General features: G+C 41.5%; 1 protein-coding gene across 7 annotated transcripts; it reads right to left on the bottom strand.

Annotated features, from left to right (window-relative positions):
• Nucleotides 1-474: 474 nt before the first annotated feature.
• On the bottom strand, nt 475-27,721 carry fam91a1 (family with sequence similarity 91 member A1). Of its 7 annotated transcripts, none has more exons than XM_037093182.1 (25): nt 26,376-27,717; nt 25,792-26,267; nt 24,147-24,231; nt 23,438-23,589; nt 20,344-20,401; nt 17,691-17,758; nt 17,441-17,554; nt 16,870-16,960; nt 15,619-15,681; nt 15,266-15,372; nt 15,072-15,110; nt 13,043-13,155; nt 12,497-12,606; nt 11,927-12,036; nt 11,746-11,832; nt 11,521-11,650; nt 9,088-9,236; nt 8,110-8,244; nt 7,141-7,254; nt 6,936-7,008; nt 5,477-5,623; nt 4,936-5,055; nt 4,628-4,751; nt 4,421-4,490; nt 475-2,697 (listed from the first exon to the last, which is right to left on the bottom strand). In XM_037093182.1, exons 2-25 carry the CDS (start codon nt 25,906-25,908, stop codon nt 2,512-2,514), a joined length of 2,562 nt encoding a protein of 853 aa, XP_036949077.1. In that variant the 5' UTR covers nt 25,909-26,267; nt 26,376-27,717; the 3' UTR covers nt 475-2,511. The 7 variants fall into 7 exon arrangements, with proteins under 7 accessions (XP_036949077.1, XP_036949076.1, XP_036949079.1 ...); XM_037093181.1 differs by having other exon boundaries at nt 11,927-12,039; nt 26,376-27,711; XM_037093184.1 differs by having other exon boundaries at nt 4,936-5,040; nt 11,927-12,039; nt 26,376-27,706.
• Between the last annotated feature and the right edge of the window lie 237 nt (nt 27,722-27,958).

Raw genomic sequence — 27,958 nt, 5'->3', positions numbered from 1 at the left:
TGCGTCTTGCGCACCATCTGTTCCACCTGGCTAGGAAAACATCCACCGAGCACGGCTTAATATCATGTAATGTGATTGGCCACATTTCAGAGGCAGTAGGGGCTGGGATCAGCGATACAAAACCATGTTTTGGGAAAAAAAACAACACTGGGAGACATTTTCAGGGAGGAAAAAGTTATTACATATTTATTTATACTTTCATATACTTTTTACATATTTATTTGTAATAATAATAATAATAATAATAATAATAATAATAATAATATGTATCTGGAGCAGAGAGGGGAGATGAAGCAAGGATGGAGGAAGGGCATGTTGAAGGAATGTCACTTTGTTTTGTTTTTTTTTTAACCCATTTAATTACATCATTATCAACTCAAGTCAATGATATTCACAGTCCCATTAAACAAGCTACAACAAAGATTTCCTAAAATATAGGCCGACATATAAAACTAGCTTTTTTTTTTCTTTTTCTTTTTTTTTTAAACACTGTGGTGGATGTATACCTGGGGGAGGATGGGGGAGATCTGGGATGTACTGCAACTAGAACAGACAGGCAGGATTGGTGGGAAGGAGGGGAGAGGGGCTCTTATTGTGAAAGGTAGGCGTGTACGAAAACACACCAAAAGTGAGGTGTACAATACACACGCATACACAACATACACACAATAGTTTTCTACAGTCATCATGCTTCAACGGGACCTCGTGGTTAAGTTTTTTGTTTTTTTTTGCCTATTTCAGCGTCACGTTATGAGAACTGACAACCACAAGTGGGTCAAAAAAAACTGCAGCTTCCTTCAAAAGAATAAAAACCTCAACAAAATGGGTTGTCACTCTAAATGCAATGCAAAAGTACTCCTGGAGCCACACTGACAATTCGTGACGGACTTTGCACGCTTTTTTGGGGGGCCATCGATATCTAGACGGAGCTGGGCAAAGCATTAGCATTTCCATCCCATGGTTTTGTGACAGCTTTCACAGCGAAAGTTCTTCTCTCTAGACTACAAAGCGGCTTTTTTTTTTGGCTTTTTTTTTTCCTCAAAACACGATGTAAACAGAATGCCATGGAGAGTGTGGCTGGGCCGGCCAAGAGCGCACTGCACACACGCTGGAGTCGATCCAGGGAGAGATGCTGGCAGGCAGCAGTGGCAACAGGCCCGGGTCAAACACACGGACCTGACTGTTCCCATTCTATGCAATTAGGTGCACTTGGATAATCTTGTTGAATTCTTGAGCACGGGGTCAAGGTTTGTAGTTCGTGACCCCAATCATGTTGCTTTTATTGGTTATTTACACTCATTCAAATTCAAAATGCACATATAAATCATCTGTAAAATCTAAGAAAGGCAAAAAAATAATAATAATAACTAAACATAAGCAAATCAAATCCGGAGATTTGATCAAAGACCTGGTGGTTTATGATTGGCTGGCTGGCAGTAATAAGGCAGCAAAAGAAGAAAAAAAAGGTAGGAGAGTAAAACAGATTCAAGATTTAAAAAACTCATTATACAGGAAAGGAAAATGGTCTTTGGTGTTTCTCTTGTACTGAGAAGAAAATTATAACAAAGGATTAAAAAAAACAACAACAAAAAAAAAAAACTGCAGTCTCTCTGATGCCAAGTCAATTTTTAACAAGTTTCCAAGAGGAAACACTCTCCTGCTGCAAACGTGAGCTCTAACATCATGTGCGCACTACGACGAATCCAATGCTTGAAAAAAATAAAAGAAAAAAAAAAAGAAAAAAAAAAGAATGACATTTACTTCATCCAAAGGTTTGGAGAAATCCTGCACAGTGCAAATAATAAATGCCCTCAATATTGATTACAAGTAAAGAGAAACTTTTTTTGTTGTTGTTTCTTTTTTATGGTATGAGTTGTGCGACAGTATCATGCATCAGATCACTTAACATGAGACAACACGGGGGAGGCAGCGGGGTCTGTATCTGGACTCCACTCTTGGTCCTAGAATATGCATATTGTTGATTCCTGAAGAAGTCTGTTAAACACTTGGGTTTACTTTGTGGGTCATTTTTTCTTTCTTTTTTTTTTTTCTTTTTTTTTTTAACAACATCTATTCAATACCAAGCACTTAACACTCCGCTCCCGAGGATCACAAAACATCCAGTGATTGAAGGGGAAAGGGGCTGGTCAGTGGAGGACAGCGCTCGTGTTTCCAGTTAAATGGTGTTCCAGGTTATAATGCTGTTTAACCTGCATCACTGTTATATAGTGTGATAATAGCACCAACCCAACAGATAACACTGCCTTACTACGGATACGAGGAATCACAAAGGGGAAGAGCAGGAAGGGGGTTTGAACTAGTGTCAGAAGGATGATTCCTCATACAGTAGGTAAATGACAAAGTGCTGGCGGGGCTAATTTTCCCATGAGTGGACACTGACGGATATGAGGGCGAGGCTTCTGAATGAGTGCTTCCTTGTGATGAAGATGCAGGGTTGGACCTCGATTAAGAATTCCCTCGTGACCAAATCGGGAAGTTTCCGTGGGGGGTTTATGTGGGTTGGTCCTTCTGCAGAGCTGAGATGTCTAGGGGAGGAGGGGCCCGCCCGCTCCACTCCTTCAGCTGCCCGTCCTTGAAGAGGAGGTTGAGAGCGGGCAGGGGGACACCGGACTCTGCCGGGGGTTGACTGAGAGGGTTCGACACGCCGGTGTCCATGTCAGAGGGCTGAACGGTGTCCTGCAAACACAAGGGGCAGATGTCACGGATCAGAACATCAGGCGGAGCGGATGAGACACGCGGGGGAAGGATACATCTCTCCGGGATAAAATAGTTTCAGGAAAGGCGAGGTAGAACGGTTCCTGTCTGATTCATTTCTGCTTTGGAAAACATCCAGATCACATAGACTGGGCTTCAGAATAACTTTTTTTTCCCCAATAGCAGCACTGGTTCACCCTGCTGAAAACTTTAGGAGCACCACTTTTGTCAGGGAACGAAACACATTTTCTCCCATTTTAACTGCGTCACAGAGGAACGCTTTGATGAATTTTCTGTTTTTTTAATTGCTGAGGCAGCCATGGCAACAAGTTACAAGCAGAAATGCTGCCATTTCACATGATACTATGATGATGATTTTAAAAAGCTAAATCACAGGGGGGCATGCACAGCGGTGCTTCTGGTCATAAAATGTAGTTGCAATAGCTCCAAAAATGGTCCCAAGATGGCTGCGCGTACAGCTGCGGCTAACAGTTATTTTAATCAGCAATTAATCTGCGAATCATTTTCACAATTAATTAAGTGATTCTTTTATCTGTACAATGGCAAACACTGCGAAATTGTGATTTACTTATACCAATTTCCCACAGCCCAATCTGAAGTCTTCAAATTTGTTCTTTTGTCCAACCAACAGTCTAAAACCCAAACACTCTTCATTTACTCTCATAAATGACAAAGAGAAGCAGCAAATCCTCACATGCGAAGAGCTGGAACCAGCAAAAAATGACTGAAATAATTGATCTTTTTAATTTATGATTAAAATAGTTAGCAATTCTTATCCTTGTGTTTGATGAATCAAATAAAGGACTAATCGTTGCATCTCTAAAATGACGAGGTTGAGAGTTTGTGTATAAATGCAGCATTGCAGACTGCACCACGAGGCTCAGTTACATTAGTCTGTCTTCTGTCACACAAAAGAGACAGGATGTTCAAACTTTAAACTAAAACTACATATTCACCATCCCCTTTCATTTTCCATTAAATTGCCTTTCTCTCAATTCTTGATTATTCCTCCTCTTCACACTCACAAATCAGCTTATTTTTCATTATTTTTTTGTTACTGCTCTCAATTTCAACGATTTAATTGTTTTGCATGCTTTTTCATGCTTGCAGTTCTTTCTCGGTTTCTCATCTAACTTTCAGAACACTACAAGCGCGATACACGGCATCTCTCGTATTTCCGCCAAAAGATGTACATCCAGTCAGAGTTCTATTGTAGATCATGTTACAATAACGTTATGTTTATGAGGCTGACAAACTTATTAGGATACCTACTAAACAAAAATTAGCTGACTGGTGTAAGAATCATTTACTGTATTATCGATTGATTAAGAACAAAAGGTTCAGTGAAATACCTGGCGGGAGCGGTCACGGTTGCTGATGATTGTTTTAAGTTTTTTCAAAATCAAGTGAGATGAAAAAATACACTCAAGTACTGCTCATATTTATTCCAAATAAAAGACTTTTCAACAAGATCACAGCTTGAATATCTCACCCTGACTACTTGTTGTATATAAACCAACAATTTTATTAAATACATTTAAGTCTTTTTCATCAGTCTTGTGTTGATGGTTCTAACCCGACGTGATTTAGAATACCAAATTGCTGATATTTTCACTGGTCGCTGTTATTTATTTTTGCGAATATTCTCGAGTGCCCGTCTGAAGAGACGGCGGAGTGTTTTTACCTGGAATGACTGAACGAAGCTTAACACCTTCAGCGATAGCTTTCGGCTTGAGTGAAGTAGCTCTTGAAGGCTGTAAAAAAAAATAAATAAATAACAACGCTGGAGTCTGGCACTGCTTCAAAATACGACTTTACACTTTTCTCTGTGTTTTTAAACAAAAAGTGATTTTTTTGAGATTGCTGGCTGTTTTGTATCTATTTTTTTTACCTTTCGTTGCAGCACAGTTTGTGCGAGGCGATTTTTCGACACACTTTGCGGTTGAGCTCGGAGCTGAAGAGGGGCATGCCAAAGCACAGCTCGAGAGGGACCCACTCGTCTTCAGCGTTAAGGGCTGAAAGAAACGGATTGGAACATTCAGTGCAGCGTGAGGCATGTATCATTGAGCATTAAGTGGGTTTGAACCCAGCATGAGACCTTTGCCACAATTTCCTACGTCTTTCCCCTCTTTACTGTCTCTTTAGACCCTCAAACATCTCTTCAAAGTAAAGTTACTAGGAGATAAAAAGTAGACTTACTGTCTGTCTTTACTTTGCTGCCATCCCCGTTGTTTTCTTCTGTCACAAGCTCGAAAGACTCCGTGCTGCCGTTCGTGTCCAGGCCTCCACCCAGATGGGTGTCCCCTTGAAAAAAAGTGTCTACAATAGCATCAAGATTGTTTCTGGTAATCTGATCGCAGCTCGATTACATCTTGAAGACCATTCAGATAAGGACCTTCATTACACTTCTTAGGCAAATATCAATTAAAGGAAACCGTTCACTGTTTCATGCACGAAACGTATGTAAAACAAAATCTGTGCTCACTGAAGTCAGCAAGATTCAATCTAAAAAGTAAAGGCTAACATTGTTCGATCCACGTCCATTAGCAAAGGGCTATCACAACGAGGGACACAATTATGCAGACAAACAGCATAATTAAACTGGACTGTGAGCAATCTTTATCTAATTTCCACCATCAGCGCCAATAGCCACCAGAGGCGAGGACATTGTCACTAATTCAACTACGGGTCTCGTCTCTCAAACGCTCGCATACATTTCACTTGCATTAAGCGCCCCTACCTCTGCACTCGGTGCTGTCGCTGGGCCTGCGGCGGTGCCTGTTGTTGGCGTTGAGCATGGTGATGTAGCCACACTGATGCTCCAGGTCCACGTGCTCCTTCAGCTTCTGCAGCGACTTGTGCGTACACATGTTGGAGTAGGAGAACTCTGGAGAAATAGTGGAGTGGGAAAGAGGCGACACAAACGATGTGAGTGATGTTTCCTGTCAAACACACTCCGAGTTGCTCTCAAGCATGCAGATTAGTGGCATTTTGGCTCATTATTAGTATAATATAAAGGACTTATTAATGTCCTATTCTGCGGCGTCATTAATGTCATCTTAATTACAGACAGCAAGAAAACTGTACATGAATTAAGATCTTAATGTGCTTTGCTCAGTAGGGTCCCTACCAGCTGGCAGAACAACAAGAATTAATATTCTCCCGTTCCTTAATAACACTTAGTAAACACAAAGCTTCAAGGATCTCATCGGAATGTCACTTCCCGTGCTATATGCAAAAAAAGAAAAAAACGGAAAGTACTGAAAGGAGGGAATAACTTCAAATCGTATGTACTCCATTCTGCCTGTTGTTGTGGCTTCTCCTTCTCGTCTCACAGAGGACGTCAGTGGGCGTCCTGTCACCATAACAACCATCACGTCCTGCATTTATGACAGTCTTGTCGGGGATGCTTGAGGACAATCAGCGGTTACACTACAAAGCACATGTGGTCAAATTCATCCCTGACCAACTCAACAAGTTGTTTAAATGATCGAATCAAGATGGTGGTTGTTCACATTTGTATTTAGAGATTTCCAGTCGCATTTGAATCACCCGGTTTAAACTCACAATATGGTCCCTGTTACAAAGTGAGGTTTTGCTCATAACTAACTTGATTGTGATGTTCTACTAGTTTGAATAAGGCATCAGTAAGTACTTTTTAAATACTGCACTGATAATATGCCTGCTAATAAGCAACTCGTTAATGGTTTATATGTACCCCCATATAAATTGTTAGCCATACACAGTATGTTTCTCCAGAGGGTGTGATATTCTTAATGTATCAAGGGGATGAGACTCGGGTGTTAGTGCTAAGCTTGAGAAACAAATTCAGGAAGAAAAGGATTTCAGAGGATTCAGAACCCTTTCATGATATTTGACAAGTTAAAACCCTCAAAGCCACCAGAAAAAAGTGAGCCACCAGAAAGAAAAAACAGCAGAGCTTGACTGAGTTTATGCTAAACATTTGCACACACCGTGGCAGTAACAATGTGCAAATATTAATATTAGTGGTTTCACGATTATAAAATAATAAGTAAGTGATTAATCCTGCTCTGTACAGTACTTTTTCTCACAATTAAATTAGATGTATCTTTAAGACTGAATCATTCTCCTTTACACAACTTTTATCATGTATTAGTGTGACTCACAGACGGTTAATGAAAGTGATTTTATAGCTTTATCCACATTTATTAACTCACCTGCTTTCAGATCTTCCTCATCAAAGGGGAACGGGATGTGAACCGTTTCTCCATGCCCGTGCATACCGTGACCCTAAAGTTTGACACACACACACGCACACACACACACACACACATTATAGTTTTAAATCAATTAAAACTATATCCTAAAGAAACCTCATTGTAAAACTGGAGCGCGCGTGTGTGTGTGTGTTTGCGTGTGTACCTGGATTAGTACAGCAGAGTGTGTGAGGGCATCGTTGAGCATGGTCAGCACGTTGGATGTAGGCACGACTCCAGGGTCGTGACCCCAGGAAGTGATCAGCAACCTGTCGTAGACCTGAACAGAGAGAATCAGACGGGTCAGCTGAGGATTCTTTTACAGCTGCTCATCACTGAAACCATTAGGACTGCGATGTAATGCTCTATAGCATCATGGAACAGCTCGGTACTCACTGAATGGAGTAATGACGAATAATGAGAAGGAGGCTTCCCACATAATAAACATGTCATAAACACTTCTGACGTAAGGTGGCGGGAAAGAAAGCCAGCAAAAGCGAATGAAAACAAAGTTGAGGGAGAGGAGGGGAGACATCACTGACATGCTGCTCCACCCTGCTGGTGAATTTAACCTTCCATGACTTCTGCATGGTATCTCCCTTTAAAGGAATACAAATGAGAAGTAGACAAGAAGTAAGAAAGCTCTACGCTGCTATAAAAGTGACCCATTTGCATGATATTACCTGTCCTCCCCTGAGAATTTACTGCATCAAACTCTCTTTCGTCCCCTGTCTCACATTCCCAGGGTAGTTAGAAAATATTCCAAGACCACTGGGAAGCCTTTCAGGAGGAAAACGCAGGTGCACGGTGTGATATGACTGCGACTGTGATGCACCAGGTGCTTTGTTGAGAAATGAGAGTTGATGAGGGGGGGCGGAGGAAACGGCCTTGAATTTAACCTCCCTCCAGCGCTCTGATTACATGTTCCACCAAATGAAACAGCAAGGTCAAAGCTGTAAAAGGGAAGGTGTCGAAAGGGAGTCAAAAAAGCGTCCCAAGTATCGTTTTTCTTATCACGCTTTTCTTATCCGGCTTCAAAGACATTTCTGTTGCTTGCACAGTACAGTCTGTATCAGCAGACATTCACTTACGCAAAAGTGCACCTCCACTTGACTAATTATTAGTTTGGGCTAACCTGGAATATGTCTGGCAGTTTGCGGAGCCTGGAGCCTTTGGAGAGCAGCAGAGACGGCGGGCCTTGGCCGGTCACATGGTACAGATACAGCTTGAACCAGATGGAGCTCACCTCAGGGATGGCCGGGCCAATGTGCTGCAGGGAGAGTCAAACATGCACACATACGTTAAGTGTGAAGGAGTGAAGCTTATGCATACACATGTACACATCCTCTGACATTTTTTCCTTCCTTCCCTCATTTCATTTCTTACATAAACACACACTCAAAATGAAGACAGATAAAGGTGATTCCATTCGTTTGTTGGTTTGTGAGCAGGACTACCAAAACCCGAGATCCAGGAATTTTTTTTCTTATATTCTTTAACAATGCAAGATTTTTGAACATTTCCATTAATATCTCATAGAATAATGCATGGATCTTGTACATGCTGAAGCAGATTGAATTAAAGGGGGATGTTGGGCCTTGGCAGAGGTTTGCGCTCTACTGAGTTGCATTCTAGTTGTGCCTGTGTTGTCGTCGAAGCACAAATCGAAGCTGCTATCAGAGATGCGAGCAGCAAACAAAAGAAAAGCATTCAGCAAATTCCACTTCGGTGAGTCCCAGCAGTGTGAGAATAAACAGCAGCATGAGTGGCACAACAAGAGTTTAACTTTTTTCCCTCCGTCTCTCTGAGCTCAGCTAGAGAGCTGGACTGTGGCCAGGCAGAGGAATTACTCATGAGCCTCGCCTCCTCCCTGTGTCTCTCTCTCTCTCTTTGTGTAGTCATGTCGTTGGGGGGCAACTGCAGGCTGAGCGCCCACAAAGCATGCGCACAGTCACAAATCACTCCGGGCACACAAATGTCTACACAAAGCAAGACCAAAAAGGCAAAAAGACAAACTCTCTGTTAAATCACAAAAACACAGATCTAACAAGTACAACACCACAGCATGCCACACACTATCCTCCTCTGCCCTCCCTCACACCAGTTGTCATACCTGAGGCGTGCAGCTGCTGATGGGTCTGATCTCGTTGCTGAGCGGCGCCATTGAGACCAGCAGCTTGTAGTTCTTGTTGAGGACGCGGCTGCAGGTGGCCTGGTCCAAACCCAGCAGGCTCTCGCAGCGCAGCATATCCAAGGGGAAACCTGGTTTGCCAAAAAACAGAGATGGTCAAAACTTCTACAGAAAACAAGCCAGGAACCAAGGGTGGTGAGGTGTATGTATGCAGTTTGTATACTTGTATCCTCTGTAACATGATTAAAGTAACCGCATAATTACAAGGACAGCAATGGAATGTAAGTACATTTACTGTACTTCAATATTTCTGTTTTCTGCTGCTTTATACTTCCACTCCACTACATTTATTTGAAAACTGTAGTTACTAGTTACCTTGCAGATTGCATTCTGCATCAAAGTCAAAGTTGCAATTTTCTTAAATTAGCATGAAGTTAGCATGCTAACCAGCTAGTCCCGGCCTGTCTCAGTCCAAAGCTCTGTGCTAGCAGTGTTAACACCAACACCCCAGTGTTTACACCCCAGTGCTCCAAGCTCGCAGTTTGGACAACTAGCTGTGCTGCTAACTGATGCTAATGGCAACTACAGTTAGCAGAGGTTAGCAGTGGTGATATACTGCCCCCTAGTTCTTTTGAGTATGAATCTGACAAGATGCCAGTTCTTAAATACTGCACCATAAATATGATATGTTTTCTTTTATTTAAGTTTGACTATAGTTTTTACAGTTATGAAGAACTACTGCAACAACTTGGCTGGCTGTTTCCAAAACCACATGCTAAACTAATCTTACCGGCTGCAGACAGATATAAGTGGGATCAATCTCCTCATCAAACTACAGCAAGAAAGCAATGAAAGTGCCTTCCCCAAAAATTCGGAACTATTTCTTTTAAATGAAAAGTAGCAGATGAAGAAGGGCAGATAAAGCTCCTGGAAGTTAATCTGCCAAGCGTGAATTAATCAGTTTGGTCAAAAAGGAGTGTATCACATCCAGAACATACAGTGAGGATTCTTTCTTTGTAGCTGTGGTGTCAAGAGGAGTTCTCTCTCCAAGGTCTCTTGCAAAGAACGTCTTCTCAAAGGACACAAGTGTCAACCTGAAATTCTCGTCAAATTAATAATCACCTCTCTTGCCTTCTAAATATAAAAGAGGCGAGAGGTGTCTACGAGCTCCTGCATGTGATGATTAACAGATAAATCAGTGCCAGAGTTGAGATTCGCAGATGTAAACAACTGACTAAAACTCAGATGAACAGGTTATAGTGAGCATTGGGATGGTTGTTTCTATTTGGGTGTTGATTTTTGAGTCGCAATACCAATTTAACTCCATAATTTATTCTGGTACTTTCCTCTACAACAGCCTCTGTGTTGTCATTGAGAATTCAACTTTCCATCACCATGTGTTGCTGCACTGAACAGTCGCAGCAAAGCCTGTTAAGAGATTTGTTGGCAACGAAAATGTTCCTCACTTCCTAAATGAACAATCATCAGGATCATCACAAGAGTCTTGTATCACCGTGGGCTTGGTTTAGCTTTTGCCAGCAGGCTCTCGGTGCACTCACTCCTCAGCGGTCGCCTGAAGCAGCAGCTGAGGAGGACTGAGAGATAAGACAATCAGAAGTGAGGCACGCAGCCAAGCCAAACAAACGGCATCTGGTGGCACAACGGTAGCTACATGGAAACTCGGAGATTTGCTTTGTGCTCACTGGAGGACTCAATCTCTGCTGCTCCCCCTGGAGACGCAAGTAGAACAAGACAAATTTCCTCTCACAGAACCCCTTTGAGTCAAGAAATGCGTGACCAGTTTCAAGCGGGGCTATTGACGCAGAGACCTACCGAAGGCAGCACAAAACAAGATCAAATGGAAGTCTTCAGCCTTATTGAAGACTTTTAAATGCTTCATTAATTACTGATTTTGGTTTTGAGACCACAGAATAAGGCTAAAGACTCAGATTTAAATGTTGAAACTATATCTCAGATTATCTTTTCAAATATAGAGGGAAGATGAAAAGAAAGTGTTTAAGAGCCTCTGGTCTAGCCTCAGTTACTCAAATCTTCACTGCAGATATGTGTATTTTTTATTCACTTGAATTTCATGTGGTTCTTCTGACCAAAGCATCTGTTTTCCAATGAAAATAATCAGCCATTTGTGCTTTAAATCATTCATCCAATAAAACACACTCAAATTTCTGTCTTAATGTCAGAAAGTTATATTTTTGTCTGTTTCAAAATCAGTTTCAAAGCTGCACATACCATTAAGGGTGAAAAGGAAGTTGAATCAAAGTCAGCGCACCAGGTGAAAAACACAAAAACCCACCTGGCCTGCAAGCTGCTAATTCACCACACTCACAGACATGTACATCTTGATCTTGCATTTCCATGACGGTAACGACAAAGAGGGTGTTACTGTTTAATTACCTATATTTGGGATATCAGGTCCCTGATCCTGAGTGAGTTCTTTGTTATACCGCAGGAAGAGGATGGTATTTTTCAGGGTCAAAGCGTGGTCAAAGTAACGCTGGGCCTCGCCCTCTGCTGTGCTCTCCACCTGGAGACACAGACACAAGAAAAAAAGTGTTTGTGAGCATGCACAAATGACCACTAGCAAGTCTTTATTTCCTTTGTTTCCATTGCACTTCTTACCTTCTCCAACTCAGCCAGGAAACTGTCCAGAGTCTCATCGGACAGCTTTCCCACCTCAAACATGGTCACTGCATGACTCTTCAAGTTCTGATAGTGGGACGAAGACACAGAGGAATCAGGACGTACAGTAGGTGATTCCATTGAGTTTTGAGAATCTGTACGTTCACATGCAGTCACTAACCGGAGACAGGTTGCCCATCATGAGGAAGGCTGTGAGGGTGGAGTCAAAGAGGAACGCGATCCTCTTTGTGGGTGCTGCTGGGATGCTCAGGCTGCTTACACTGGCTGTGTCTGCTACAGAGAGGTTGCAGAACATTAATGCATGGAATAAAAACTGCGTCATTCTTAAGTTGAAGATAAAAGTTTCTGCAATGGAAATGTGTTCACAAGGACCAAGCTAAACCACACCTCTTACTAAAATAGTTCACATTCAATTGATTATTAACATGTAAAAGCAGTTGATGTACAGCCACTTTGACAACATCCAATTTGTTAATCCAAGCAACTCAACGTTGCTGCCTCAACATGCATAAGGAAGATAAAATTAGACTGAAAATGAGACCCTTTTAGGCAAACACTTCTGAGCTTTCTGAGGGATTAATTAGCCTGGCTGCTTCAAAACTTCTCAAGTAATGTTCAGAAAGTGCTTTGCGTGCATACATTAGGATGTGTATCTCTCTGCTTACACTGCAGAGTTTGTGTATACTGTATGTGGGTGGGTGTGTGTTTGAGTCTGTGAGCCCAGACATACCCTGGTCTTCCAGACTGGTGGTGTCGGTGTCGGTGGCTGAGGAGCCTCCCTCCATGACAGGACTGCCCTGCTCCCAGGACAGCAGCATCTTCTGAGGGTCCATGGTGCTCCTAACACAGAGGACGGAGCCACAGCGACATAAGGATGAGGGGAAACTACGTTCAAGTGTGTTAACAGGTCTTGGTAGAGTACTACTGCATATGTGAAAAAGGTTAGTAGCCTTCAGGGCACCTGAGGAAGCTGCATGTAATCTTTGACCTCTGATGCTGGATTTTACTGTAATTGTTTTCCTACATGAGAGTAAATATCCAAATATACCAACATGTATAAGACTGAATCATTCAAAAACAACAGAAAACAAATAAAGTTTCCCTTACAGCTTCATCGTTTTTAAGATTTTAAGCTAAATGGTGGGAAATGCATCAAAAAACATAAAACAATGCAAGTTAAAAGGACAAAACATGCTTCAACACATGGCGCCACTGCAATGACAGCATGCTGGCTGAAATTGTTGACATTGGGGCCATCTGCACAGCCAGCACTTACTTGAGTCTGTTGACAGATGGGGCGTTCTTCCAGGTAGGGTGGAGCTGTTCTGAGTTGAACACCGTACCTTTCTTTACGGCGAAGCCGAGGCGACAGTACATGGAAACTGCATTCTGATGAACAAAGAGCATGAACAAGACGTTTGAACCATCTTTGACATCATTAGTCTGAGGCAGGTAGATATCATCAGCCTCAAGGACTTTTAGTATGGAGGTGAGCTCGACTTCAGGAAGAGGAAAGAGCACTGATGAGGGAGTGAGAAAGTGAGATAAAAATTGGATTGCAGCATTCACTCACAGTAAAATGACTGAAAAAAAAAAGACTGTCGCTGGAGAAGTTGGTAATTTAAGGATTTCTTCCCGAGTGAATGCTGGTGTAACATCATGTAATATCGACTCAGATGGTGAGATGCCAAAACCCTACCTGATCTTTAATCATAGACTGTGATTTGAGTTTGACAGAATTCAACTCAAACTACATTACATTCAGTCATATATGCACAAGAATAAAAATACATTATTATAACATATTCATAAAAATATGTTTAAGTGTTGAAAGTATATTAAAGCCACAAAAGAATCAGTGTCTGGTGAAAGAGGTTTCAGGTTTATCTATGCTATGAGGGATGACAGCGTAGTCCAAAAAATGTGACCACTTCCCTTTGTCACATGATCAGATTCTACTGACATCAACATTGCCTTGCGAGGGTCTAAAAACCACCTGAATACTCTTGAGCGATGCCCTTTTAATGCCCCACAGGATCTACAATAAAAAGTAATTACTTCATGTCTGGTTAAATTTACCCTCTAAAAAGGAATAAAAAAGGTAACACTGTGTACTTTCTACCAAACTGTCAGCCGACTTTTTCATTATTTCCTTAATTCATAGTGGTCAACTTGCTTTGCCATTAAATCTTTTATTCAGACTGAACAGCCCACCTCAGTCAAGAATGGCAGGCCTGATTGCTTTCCACACCTTAATGCCCCGCTGGTGCATGCTGAGGTCTACTCTTAGTCACCCTCTTATCATGTCAAAAGAGGCACGGCGAGGACATTTTTTCAAGTGACTCAGGCCATGAGGAGAAAGTAAGACTCTAGTCACGACGGGAAAAGTTGGGCACAAAGGAGACCTCTCAGACATCTCAATCATCGCTGAAGTTACAAGGTTCTCTCCTGGGAGAATCGCTGCAACCGCTGCCTTCTCCTCTTAAGTGCTATTTTTCAGCGAGGGGGGGGGTGGGGCCTCAGCTCTTCACACTGGAGGCCATAACACCAAGAGGGAGTTTCAGTCCATGTCTGATGGAGAGTGGTTTGAAACTGTGGAAAAACCAGCTCAGACTCGAGCACCAATTCAACTGGACAGTGGCTGCTCAGCCCTCTGGTAGAGTTATGGGTTATGCATGTTGGCTCTAATCTGAAAAAACGTGTGTGTGCACGTCTGTGTGTAAGTCTACCTCTCAGGTGTACATCTGTGCAAGTATGTACCCAGAATGAAACACACAAATTGTGCAGAAATATCATCTTGCAAAGATACATAATGTCCCTGATAATCCCTCCGATTTTCAAACTATTTCATTCAAAATGCAAACAACAACTAAAAAAACAGCAATGTCATTATACCACAGTAATAAATTGATGTAATATATATATTTATACAACAACCTGCTGGCATACAAAGTTAATAATAGCATATGGCATGATTTTAATCTCTCAGATTTGATGTCAAATTTAAATCTCAATTATCTGGCTCCAAACATAAATTAACAAAAAAAAAAAAAAAGGTTGTAACTTCTTTTTACTGTCACACTGTATGTTTCCAAGCATACAGAGGCAGAAAAAGCACGTCTCAAAATCTCTTCAAATCCACAGTGGAAGTAGAGAAAATTACCTCTGCATTCTGTCAGTGGCAATTTTGAAAGCGGGGCTACATTCCCCAGACCTGCCATTTGTCCCCTCTCCTCTTGTGAAAAAAAGTACTTTAGTCTGTACATTATATTTGGAGTCTCACTCGGCAACAAGAGGGTACCCACCTTCACTAAGTCCAAGTCAATCTCCAACACATTCGCCAGCTTAGAGGCACAGGGGGAGGAAGGTATAGGAGAGAGAGAGAGAAAAAAAAAATAGGTCTCAGTTGAAAAGCTGATCAGTAAACACAGACACAAAGTCACATTACATGACACAAGCACAGCAGGCGGGGACAATATAACATATTTCTAAAGCCTACCTCCGCTACGTTCGTCTGCTCATCAATGGACACAAAGATTTTGTAGAGAAGCGTTTCAAAGTAATCGCCTTGGACGCGGTTCATGACAAAGCCTTCCAGCGGGGGCACTTAGAGACACAAACAGTGAGGAACAACTATGAAAACATTTCACAAAGAAAGTATTTTTTTTTACATTGCTTAAACTTGAAATAAATACTGCATGTACCGACAGCATAATGACACTAAGAGGCATCATTTCAGATCAGTCCATTACCCATGATGCTCACTCAAGCTCCCAATGTTCTAATTTGGGTACATACATTGTTTAGTCAAAGTAATCACTCACACAAACACACACACACACAGAGATGTACCTGAGATGCAGCTGTCATCAGATATGGGAACATCCAAGTAGATGAAGCCCCGGTTGTACAAGCCTGGAGTACAAAAACAAACATAACAGCACTTTGTGAGAATAACTGACATAATTAAAGTAATACCCATTAACATCAAGTTCACAAAAACAGTCCTAAGGTACAAAATAACTAGTTATTGTAGAACATTGCACAAATAATACAAGAATGGCAAAACAACATCCAGCCACTCAAATCTCATTAAAACAGCTGCTTGCACTCAAACTGCTCTGCGTCCCCTGTATTTAATTGTATTTGTTCTCAGTCACCAGTTCTCCTGAGGCAGAGGTTCATCTCAGTCAAACTCCACTCTAATTAACACATAAACTGCACGGACACAACTTCAGTCCCTGTGCTTCGTCTGAGAAATCCACACCAGCAGCAGGCTGATGTATCAGTTTCCATGTTCTTTCAAGGCTCTTTTGTTTTTTTTTAGGTGAGGTGAATTCATGTTGTACCAGCAGGCAGTTATAAAAAGTCATACTGATGACTCAGTCAGCATCTTTCTGTCTTCAACGTCAGTCCCCTGCATTTATAACTTGTTACTGATACGGCAATATATCATGATACTTCATCTTCACATATGATCAGTGTGTGTGATAAAAAGGTTCCAAGTAGTGAAATTAGAATAAATACATCATTAGTGACAGATCGTGATCAAACATTAGATGATCACTATATCATGACACTATCTTTGTCATGGGCAATGTATCGTGAGTTGCAGGGACTACCACTCCTGTGGTGTTTCCAGGACCACATTTTGCAATGATCACACACGTCTGTTTTAAAACAGGAAACATTAAAGCAGCCAGCCGGTAACAAAACAATATCGTATCACATCTAAACAGTACAGAAAAATATTCAAGGTGGAGAAATTGGCAGCGTAACAGAATTCTGTGAAAGGGTGTAGGTTTGTAGTCTCTCAGCACTGCTTAGTTGAGACAGTTTGATCGAAGTTTGGAGGGAGAGGGAGAGAGCGTGAGAGAGAGAGAGAGACAGCTCTCATTCTCTTGATCCAATGAGCTTCTTTGTGTGTGTGGACAAGCATTCAAAATGCAAACAGTCTTTTGTTGATACAACAAAGCTGGTTGAAAATTGGCAAAGTTCTGGGTTAACAGGCAATATTGTGCCAAAGGATGGGATGGAGATGGGGATTGGAATTTAAGGGTAAGTTAGTTGGCAACGCGTGTTTCAAACGTGACAGATACTCACTTAAAACAACATTGTACTCCATTGATCCAGCCAGCTGAGGACCAGAATCGATCATCTTATCAATGGCTTTCTTCTCTGCTGTGGAACAGATCTGTAATAACGCAGATCAAACATTAGAGCACACTTGCACTTGTGGGTTTGTACCCATGCTGCAATCTCAAGAAGAACGAGGCATTTGCATATTGTAACTATCTAGAGTACAGTTTTCCAGTGTTTCTAGTTTTTTCATGTGAAGTAGAAAAGAACTGTTGGAAACTTGGGCGGGTATTTATTTTTAGGCAGGTGAGATCTCCACAAGCAGTGGAGCAGGGGCTCATGGGATGAACGACTGTAGCTTGGTGGGTAATGTGCATGAATTTCAATGAAAGCTCCAAGTAACAATCCCACCAACACACATCATTCTCTCACTTATTTTGTTGATCGCTGATTGGGATGGATGACATCGGCACAATATCATCCTGCCCAACATTGATCCCAGCCTGCTATCACTAAAGTAAAATATCTAAACGCACATCTATTATCAAATTTAACAGAAACGTGGGAAATAAAAGACACAAAGCTCTTATCTCACCCTGATGTCATCCTCAGTGATGTAGCCTGTCTGCGCAACCCACCACGGCTCCACTGAGATTTCCACTGGTTTGGCTGGCAGCAGGTCCCGCGCCGACTTCCTGCGGAAGAATTTCTGACAAGAGAGACAAACGGGGAAGCGGGTGACTTGAGATTGAGCAGGCTTTTTGACAAGGTAACCAGGGCAATGCTGGCTTCCTGCCTACAAAAATGCATCATCCCTGTTGCTCACTATTAGAAACACTTCTTACTTTGGAAGACCTGCACTGGTTCATCAGGTCGATGTACTGGTTTCTCCCGATGCCGAGCAGCCGCAGACCTGTGGGAGGATAAAAAAATAGCAAGTAAATAACAGTCAATCATGCTTCAGTAAGCGGCCATGAACTTGTAATCGCTGCACATTTACACTGAGGCAAATAAACCAGACTGCTGCAAAAGTGTCTCTGGCCTTTTTCAATTATAGTCTCTGAGGCTTATGAAAATAAAAGAAAGAAAATTAAAACAAGAAGCACAGTTTGAGAATATGTTTTTCTGGATATTTCCATTCTCAGAATGGAGATTTACTTTGCAGAAAGAAGGAGACAGTGACTCATCCAAGCCCTGCTGAGGGAAAACATTCACACAAATACCCACACACCCTCCCTACACACACAAATGCACCTGTCCCGGTGCCTCTTAGATGTAATACCCCCCAAATTCCTTAAAGAGGTCCTGCCCACCCTGGGTCCTAGCCTAATCTCCATTATTATCCCTAGATTCCACCAGATACGTGTCCGGCTGCGTTACATGTCTGCCACGCCAGCGGAGCTGATAGCTTTCACTTTAGTCTATGTGTTAACTTCCACCAGGTCCACTGCGCCACATATCTGCTCCGCTGATGCAACGGGTTATGTGTCAGCGAATAACAACATAGCCAATATCAGTATCCTCCATGACTGCCTGACTGCTATAAAGGATTAGATGCCTCCCAACTTCCCTCAGTTAAATTCAGACAAACCCCAAGTTCCCTTCATTGGTCCCAATAAACTCATCCCTGAACTGAATCCCTCCATCGGCCCTCTAGCCGCCAATCTCAAACCCTCCTCCAGAAACTTGGGCATAATCTTTGACCACAATTTGCACTTCGACTCACACAAAAACAAACTTGTACAATCCTGCCTTTTCCAACTCCGGAACATCTCAAAAATCAAAGTGAGGCTATCAACCAGACATCTTGAACTACAAATCCACACCCTGATTTTCTCTCGCTTTGACTACTGCAGTGCTCTCTTCACCTGTCTCGACCATGCAGCCCTGTCTTGCCTGCAACTCTTGTAAAATGCTGCAGCCAGACAGAGGGTCAGAAAATAGTGGGCCATATAGAAACTTTTATGGACTTCCTAGTGCAAAGCTGTGCACATTTTGGCTCCAAATACCACCTTGTCAACTCCTCTAGCCTACGACGCAATGGCCTGGAAGGGACAGGGCCAACTGTGCTGGGACAGCTGCCAACACAAACAGAGACCACTAAGGGATTTAGCATTTTCGGAATCCTAACGCAGCACAATCCTACACGTGAATCATGCTGTTTCACAGAGTCTCAGACACAACACGCAAACATCCGCCCACGTAAAGCTCTCGCTCTCACATCCACTCCATCCACCCACTTCTGCATGACACACTTACACTTCCAAAGCTCCTCCAGGGAGATTAGAGGAGAGCAGCCCCTACGTGCACGGCAGCCTGCCGGCAGCCTTCTGTCTGAGCAGCATGAAGGTCCTGTGCTGCCAGGACTCCGTCACTCAGAAGCCCAGAGCCAAGGCCTGTTTCGCTCAACAGCCAAAAGTCAAAGGATGCCTCCACTGCCCTTACACTTGACTTTCAGCTTTGATGCGGTCTTGATCTGGTTTTGTGATCAATTCTGAGGAACACAGCACCTGCGTGATCCAGTAACAAACTGGTTTTGTTTTGAGAAGGGATTCCGATTTACCATGTAATGGGATTTAAATCAGCTCATCCAAAATCCACTTGGCCAGTGCTCTGGTTACAAACAAAGAAATGTTCTATATTTATTACAGATGCTCGTCAGCTTCAGGAGAAGTCATAGTGGGCTTTTCTCCCATTCCTCCAGTATTTAAAAACTACAACACAGAATCGAATCAAAAACATTTGGAAGAAAAACAGATTTGTCTGTCAGGAAAACTGTACAAACAGCAGGCATCTTCTACATCTGCCAACAGGCTGGCATCCAGGTGCCAATTTTAAAACTTCATCAACACACAAAAACATTACCTTACCTCCCGAAAAAAAACACTTAGGCACATTTGGATTTACTTTGTTAGAGAAGCCAAAATTGTAAATTGGACTCTGCATTAGAAAAGCAGTTTTACAAAGATGGAAAAAAACAACATATCACAAATTGAGAAAATGCGTATACCACTTATTTTCTAATTAACTGGAAAAGCTGAATGTGGCATCTTTCAGTGGCTTGTTTTTGTTCACCCGACAGTCCAAAACTCCAATATATTTATTTTATAAATAGTTAAAACACAGAAATGCAGGTAATTCTCGCAAATGAGAATCACTAAACAATCAGTTGCCAATTCATTTTCTATCAATCGAATCATCTGTTGTGTCAGCATTAGTTTAATGACAGTGCTGCACTGTGAATAAATAAACAATGTCAGGTCTAAGTCATAGTCTAAGTCGAAGTCTAAAGTGCCCCTCAAGTGACCTCATGACCCTCATTCAAATCCCTTAGCGTCCCTAAATATTTGCAACTTTCCACTGTGACTGCTCACCATCACCTCATATTACTGACAGCTCTTAAAAAACAAAGAAACAGAGACACAGAGAAAGCAGGGGTGGGAGTAAAGTCATTTCAACATTGCGGATGAAAATGAGGAAAAAAGGGCAAAAACTCACAGTCAGCAGCAGTGAAATTGGGCAAGGAGTCGTAACTCTTCTCACTGTTCATAATATCCTGGAGGTGCATAAAAAAAAAAGACAGAGAAAAAGAAGACAGGGAAAAGAAGAATTAAACTTGTTTTTCCACTCCCTCTTCTTGTGTCCTCCTGCCTCTGATTAATAACAGGATTAGCAGATCTGGGCAGCCATGCTAATTTCTACTCCCTATTTTCATTAAGTGCTTAAGAGGGATTATCAGAATATGACATAGCCTTCGGCTTATTAGTGGCCACAATTAAAGCTCGGTCAAGTTTGGTTTGGCCGGCATTGATAGAGGGGAAGCCTTTTTAATGGTCTGTAGTTATTTCTGTTTATGAGATAAGTCATAAAAAAAGAACACTGGTCCCATTAGTCATATCGGTTCTGATGAAATGGGAAGTACTCTAAATGTGGAACAAGTAAATGCGGCAGCTAACATTTGCATAGACACATGGCTGTGAAGTAATGGAAATACATCCACGGACATTATGGAGAGAAATTGAAATCGGACGGGATGCAAATATGGATTTTTTTCAGCCAATGCTGGTAAGACAAACAATAATTTTACATTTCTGTATTTTAAAAAGAAGTTCATACCCTCTAGTTTATACACACCTGGGAGCAAAGATGGGTGATTTAATATTCCACAGCTCTAATATATACTATATCTATATCTATATCTATATCTATCGATATCGATATCGATATATATATATATATATATATATATATCTATAGATATAGATATAGATATATCTATATATATATATATATATATATATATATATATATATATATATATATATATATATTCTGATTTATATATATATATATATATATATATATATATATATATATATATATATATATACTATATCTATATCTATATCTATATCTATCGATATCGATATCGATATATATATATATATGTAAAAAAGGGAAACTGTTGCTACAAGGCCAATAGATAGAGTCAATAATACAAAATCAAAGCTTTCATTGACAGGCTCAGTATTAAATAACTGTGATACAATAGGTGGTGGTATGCTCCTTTAAAGTTGGTGTGCAATCTGCCAATATACCCAGAGAAGAAAGAAAGACATCTGACATGTTTACTGTGGATAAAATGTTGTCTCCTTTGGTAAATACAGGCTATAAGAGTGAGTCATGCACTTTGAAATTACATGATGATGTTATTTGCATGGGAAATGGTGGCTATATAGCTCTATATTGCAGCTATACACAAGTTGATACAGTAGGTGGAGGTATGCACCTTTAAAGTTGGTTTATAGTCCACCAGTAAACTCAAAGAAAAAGAAAACTACAACAAACAACAACAACAAAAACAGCACACTAATATAAATTTCCTGTTATGCGGCCGATACTACGCATCCCTAAAAATCAGAATAACTCTAGGTAGTATGGCAAAACAGCACTCCCAGCAGTGTGAACACATGGTCTCAGTAATCTCATTGAGAATGTCAGAGTTGAAGGAGAACCCGGCTGATCTCTGACAGACTGGTTCTCTGCAAGCATGGTTGTGTCAGCCTCAGACTACACACTGAGCTTCATCAGCAAGAGTGATCCCAAACTGTCCGCAGAGGTAACAGAAGATTTTCTCTGGGTGTTTTTCCTGTCCTCTTTGTCTCCCTTAGCTGAACATGATACTCTAGCAGACACTGACTGACACCTAGTGCCTGACTGAAGCCAAATCTATCAACAGAGGAAAAACACTACAGCGCAGGCTCTCCTAAAACTGCACAATGTCCGGATATATCTTAGAAGTAAATGTACTCTATGGTGAGGTGATGTTTGTCATGTAATCTTATGTGCATGACTCACTCATGCTAGCTAATAAAGTACACAGGTTCCTCCTTTATACATACTTATGAAAGTCGGTTGATACAGTGACCACTTCCTGTAAGATAAAGACACCGAGGGAGAAAACTACCCATTCCAGTGCTCCCAGGGATGGCTTAATGTACCTAGCAGGCCCAGTGATGAAAAATGCTTGACAAAAAGAAGAAGGCAATTTTGTCATTGTGCAATTTTGGTGACACAGAGAGGAGTGAGAGGATTTCTAACTGCAGAACAGACAGGAAGTCCACTAAGCACAGCTTTAATATTTTGGCAGTTTATTTTGACACAATTCGAGTAGACTGAACATTAGATAGTTCGTAAATTTGAGTTGTAAGGAACAAAAGAGGGTTAAATGATGTTGCACTGAAATGCAATGCGCCTTTAATTTATAGTTAAGCACACGGCTTGAATAGGAACAAGTTATTGTGTTGTTTCACTGGTTTTACATGCAGTGATAAAAGTGATTTTGTGGATTTGACAATGAGAAATAATTTTAGAATTTCTCTTTAATGTTTAAGCTCTCTAGTCTTTCCATGTCTGTATGCTAAAGGTTATATGTCCGTAAACTTTTTTATCATGTTTATGGTTAAAACTTTAGATATATTCACATAATATTATATTGTAATAGATCTTAATCTATTAGAATTGTATAGCTGATTGTGTGTTTGGAGAAGCTTATTGTAATCTCATGTATCTGTCCTTTAGCTCTTACACTGTTTTCTGAAGAAAAGAGTGTAACATTAAAGAAAGTGAACATGATTTAGATCTATTCAGGTGTACCATATGATATGGAGTATTTCAATAATCCAGGTAACAAAGAACACATTACGCTAACAGCAGGGAGCTGTAAAAGGCTCAGATCCTTATGATAATGGGTTCTGGGATTCCCTGTTTTGTTGGAAACTGCCTTTTCTGCAGCAGTTTCCAGGGATGCTAAAATTGAAGACATTGTTCAGTTTAAATTACTGCATGTTTTCAAGCCAATTAGAGAATCTTTGCTGCTGCACAACAACAACTCCAGCTCTGTGCCTTTGAGTCTTATTGTTTGGAAAGCACTGATGAAATTGTGGCTGTTATTGTCTAGGGTTTCAGATGGAAGCAGCGCTGCACTCCTGACTCAGATGCTCCGGTGTATGAGAAGCTTAACACCCCCGCCCCCAAACTTCATACCCCAGTCCTCCCAAATCTGTTGTGTAATGCGTCAGAAGTTGCTTACCTCCATGATTCCTATGTAATACGAGAATGGAGTGACTCGCAGCCCTTTGACCATGATGTCAGACAGGTGGTAGGGGTACAGCATCAGGTGATCCCGGCTGTACTTGAGGAGCTCCTCATAGTACTTGCGCTCATCCTTCCTCACGTGGCGCACTGCTCATAAAAACACACACACACAGCAGTCAGGTCATGGCCAGGGGTGAGTGTGACTGGTCATACAGTAACATAATCTATACACGATCAATCCAGGTTAAATAAAGGAGTATTGATGCTGAACAAGCTCCAGAAGGTCACAATCAATTACATTAAGTGATTACTATTACACAGCTATTTAGAGACTGTTACTTAAGAGACATATTACTTAAGTTGTATTGTTATCAGTTTAATGGTTTGTGAACGTTTAAGGACAGTGTCAATATTAGTAAATCATTTTGAACGACATAGATGTATCTACTTGTTTATGTCATACCTAATGTCTGAATAATGACATTTATCCCACCATGTTGCCAGTATGATCTACTGAAGGGCTAGTGTATCATAATGCATTCCTTTTTGCGAAATGCACCCGATACCCTGCTCTATTCAAGAGCCATAAAATGGAAGAGGATCTGTTCACCCTTGTGTCTTCAACAACATCGCACCTCATCTTGTATGCGTCTTCTAGTAAAAGGTGTATGTATAGCGCTGGCTCGAGGAACAAACTTCCTCACCTAGGTTATTGCGGAATCGCAGCTGGTGGCGGATGCTGTACAGCAGCACATATTTCTCATATTCGCGCTGAGAGTTCCCCAAACTCTGCAGAGGAGAAAACACAGCACACAGGTGAGGACCATGTTAGATTAACCTGCAAGGAGGCAAAATGAGTTCCATTTTCTATGCAATATGTACAGTTTCAAGACAATTCACAACAATGATATCAAAACACTTTAACTGAGTGTGTAGTTGTGTTGCTTTGAAATGTTTTAATCCTGCATATCTTGTGCATCTCATCATAAATGCAAATGTGGAAAACTTTAATGATTTATTGAGACTTAAATAAAGGTTCGAATGAATGAATGAATGAATGAATGAATGAATGAATGAATGAATGAATGAGTGAGTGAGTGAGTGCATTTTCTGGAATATTTCCCAAGTCCAGATTTAATGTGTGGCAAGTCAGTTTGAGAATATGCAAGCTACAGACATAAACCTAAAACAATGAAGGTTTGAAAACAACATTTGGATGCAAGAACCCAGCAACTTGAGGTCAGGCAATAAAACAGGGCCGATCTTAAGGCTACTGATACTGTGCTAGTGCCAAACAGATTTTTAAAGAATGCACCAATCAAAAACCCCCAACACTGATCTTCTTAAGTTATCAGTTATGATGGTGTTGATCCACTTTAAATTCACCTTCTTTTAAAGACTGATCGATAAATGCTTTTTGGGCTCAATGTAGATACTGACATACCAGCAGATAACACACACTTTTTGCAATGATCCCTCAAAGGTGGTTATCAAACACTTGTGACAAAGGTATGTAACAGAAGCAGGATCTTTTACAGTTGCTTAGGCTTTTTCATTTGTTGTTTCCTTTCCCTCAGTGTTTATGGGTTCTTGTGCATGTAAAAGATCTTGAGAGCTGAAAGGTCACACCAACAGAAACTCCTCTCACCCACAGAAAAACACTGCTGCTGAAAAGACTTGTCGGTAGTCCCACCTTTAATTCAGTGATTTTGTGACATCACGCTGCATTACTATGTGACATACTTGCGTTATTAATGCCAGGCAGCTAGTTTTGCAAATAAGAAGTTATTTAGATCAGCTCATCTGTTGATGATGGCATTGCTGGGTCAGGCATGTGTGGGCTGACCAATAAGAGGAGACTTGGTATTCAGGAGGGGGGCTTAAAGAGACAGGAAGGGAATACAGCACTGCAGCACTGGACAGTGTAAGAAAATTGATGTGTTTTCTGGGCACAAAAGCATGTAAAGCTATTCTAGTAGCAATCTATAATAAAATTATGAGCCTATAAATGAACAGAATAGCATCTTTTTCATAGCATGGTTTTTTTCTGCATTGTAATCTCTATCTCTAAGGAAAGGTTTTCATATCGGGCAACATATATGCCTAACAATCTATCTGTGTTAGGAAAATATCAGCTTATAATAGCTGCAAATTGATATACAATTTGGGTTCTCCTGGCTTTATCACTGTCATTGCAATCTCCACTGTTTGCTGTTCATTCACATTCGCTCAGTCACAGTCCTCTGAAACACACATACAAACAGTGAGGAATACAGATTTTCAATTTCAGTGATCAAGACTCCGAGAAGAACTTGGAAACTTGCACAAACACTGGATCTCTAAGGGCACCTGGAGGTCCGGGATACTAGGACACTTTCGCACTGTTTCTGCATGGTGATCCAGTTCCGGTGAGGGTGCACACTGATGCTCAAACAGCAGCACAAATCTCCTGTGTGTGCTCAACATCCACCCGCCTCCAGTTCACCACGACATGTCTGGCGTAATGGCTCAACGTCCATGCAGGAGGAGGGATCTCTGCAGATCACTTGAACAGCGAGACATCCTTCGTGTGTTTCTCGACACTGCATTTACATCGCACACTGTGCACAAAGGACTCAATGTACGAATTTGCAGGAGTCGTTCCACGCGCTAACGTCACGTGGCACCATCTATCAAACAATCAGTCATGTGACGCCAGTGAGGTTCGGCAGCGGCAGCTTAGCTCCAATGGCTGTAATGTAATGATGGTCAACTGTGGCTCCGGTGAAACCCCTGCTGCCTGCAGCACAGAGGAGGTTAGCGAGCGGTGCGACCCTGACAGCTGCCTGCATGACAGAGAGCACTGCGGTGACATTGACAGGTTCACCCTCCCCACCTCCCCCAGGACACAGCGGTGCCCCCCTCTCACCCTGGGAACGTGAAACACACCGTACCTGTTTGACATTAGCTGGGAGCTTGTTCCACGGATAATTCTGCCTGATGTGAAATTCCACGTCCGTGTTCATCGCTAGCTAGCTAGCAGGCTGCGAGCAGAAATCCCTCGAGACGATCGGAAACGGGCTCTCGGGCAAGTCCACGGCGACTTCACCCTCCCCCGACACCCAACAAGCGAGCGAAGCGTCCCCCCCAACGACGTGAAGAGATGTTTTTGTCCGGTGGTTATTTTCCATACACAATAAACGGCCACTTCCTTGTTGTATTTTCGAACAAGCCGTTCGTCACGCTCGTGGCCACGTTCGTCACTTCCGGTCGAGGCGTGACCGGTCGCTGTGAATGGAGCTGGAGAGCGAGGAGACGGAAAAGAAGTGATGGGATTGCCAAACCCGATCAGTGTCATGGGATTTCGAGTTTTGTTTCAAGACACTCAAAGGCACCCGGCTTGCAGTGGAAGATGTCAGGGGTTGCTGAGATCAGGGACGTATTAACCTGCTCCAGGGCCCCAGGGCAGAAATTAGCCGCTGGCCCCCTGCAGTGAGACGAAGACACGCCCCCTTTCCGGTTTCCCTCATTGGACTTTGTTTTGGAAAAAACTTTGTATGGTAGTGAATGAGGAGAGATAAATTATGTGGTTTGATCCCATTTGAATTGTGCCATGAATCACATATATGATGAAGAGCAATTGTCCAAGTCAGTAAAGTCATAAAACTGATTCAGTCTAAGGCTTTGAAAACATGTAATTATAAAGACTATGCAGCTAGTAGTCATATAAGTGATGTTTGCAGCATTGAACAGTCACCAAAACAGTAATTTAAACATTGTAGAGCTGGTCCTGTATATTAGCAGCTCACATAACTAACCAACTACCCTTTCACATAAATGCAGTTGTCAATATGACCAGATTTGCTTGGTCAAGTTTATGGCCATGTTGGTGTTGGTGTCGTATGTTGAGTATGTTCACTTGATGATATGCTGCTTTATTATGACAATCCTCAACTTAGGATAGGATCAAATAATTATTTGTCTTTCTCCATTCGCTGCCATGTAGCTGCCAAGTCTTTCTGAAATAAGGTCTCATGGGTTCCAGTGGAAGGGGTTTTTGTTTATTTAGTTTGTTTAGGCATAAAAAAATCAGTCAGTAAAGGTCTTGCATCAAGCAACACATGTGAATGCTTCAACAATAATACAAAGTAAGATATATCAGCCTTGGAAAACCCTTGTTTGTGTTTATAGCACAGGTGTAACAGTAATTAGATAAAGATAATGGTACCTCAATAGATCTTAACTGAATCATACCCATCATTTGAAATAAAGCTATTACAATCTATATCAAATATTATGTGTATGCAGGATATAACAATTGTGTCACACAATGTCACACAAGCCATTCACATTTTCTTTAAAGCAGAAATGTATTTTTCATTTGGCATTTTCAAATTGCTTCCAATAAGTCAGACTTACATCAAGATTTACCGCTGCACAATGTCAGACCTGAGCTCTGTCAGTGCATTTAAATTTAGATTTAAGCCCCCGGAGCCATGGATTTTCTGCAGCAGGGAGTTATCGCTAGATCAAGAAA

The sequence above is a fragment of the Acanthopagrus latus genome, chromosome 3, assembly GCF_904848185.1.
Source record: "Acanthopagrus latus isolate v.2019 chromosome 3, fAcaLat1.1, whole genome shotgun sequence".
NCBI lineage: Eukaryota > Metazoa > Chordata > Actinopteri > Spariformes > Sparidae > Acanthopagrus > Acanthopagrus latus.
Note: the sequence above shows the minus strand (reverse complement) of the source record. Positions and strands in the feature narration are given on the sequence as shown.

Bases quoted from the DNA above. Each gene is read 5' to 3' on its own strand.
- fam91a1 (XM_037093181.1), bottom strand. From the start codon at position 25,908: ATGTTGAGCACACACAGGAGATTTGTGCTGCTGTTTGAGCATCAGTGT. The intron at 13,156-15,071 runs GTGGGTACCCTC...TTTGTTCATCAG, and splicing joins TTGACTTGGACTTAGTGAAG to AATGCAGTTTCCATGTACTG. The intron at 2,698-4,420 runs GTAAAAACACTC...TTGTGTTTGCAG, and splicing joins GCTTCGTTCAGTCATTCCAG to GACACCGTTCAGCCCTCTGA.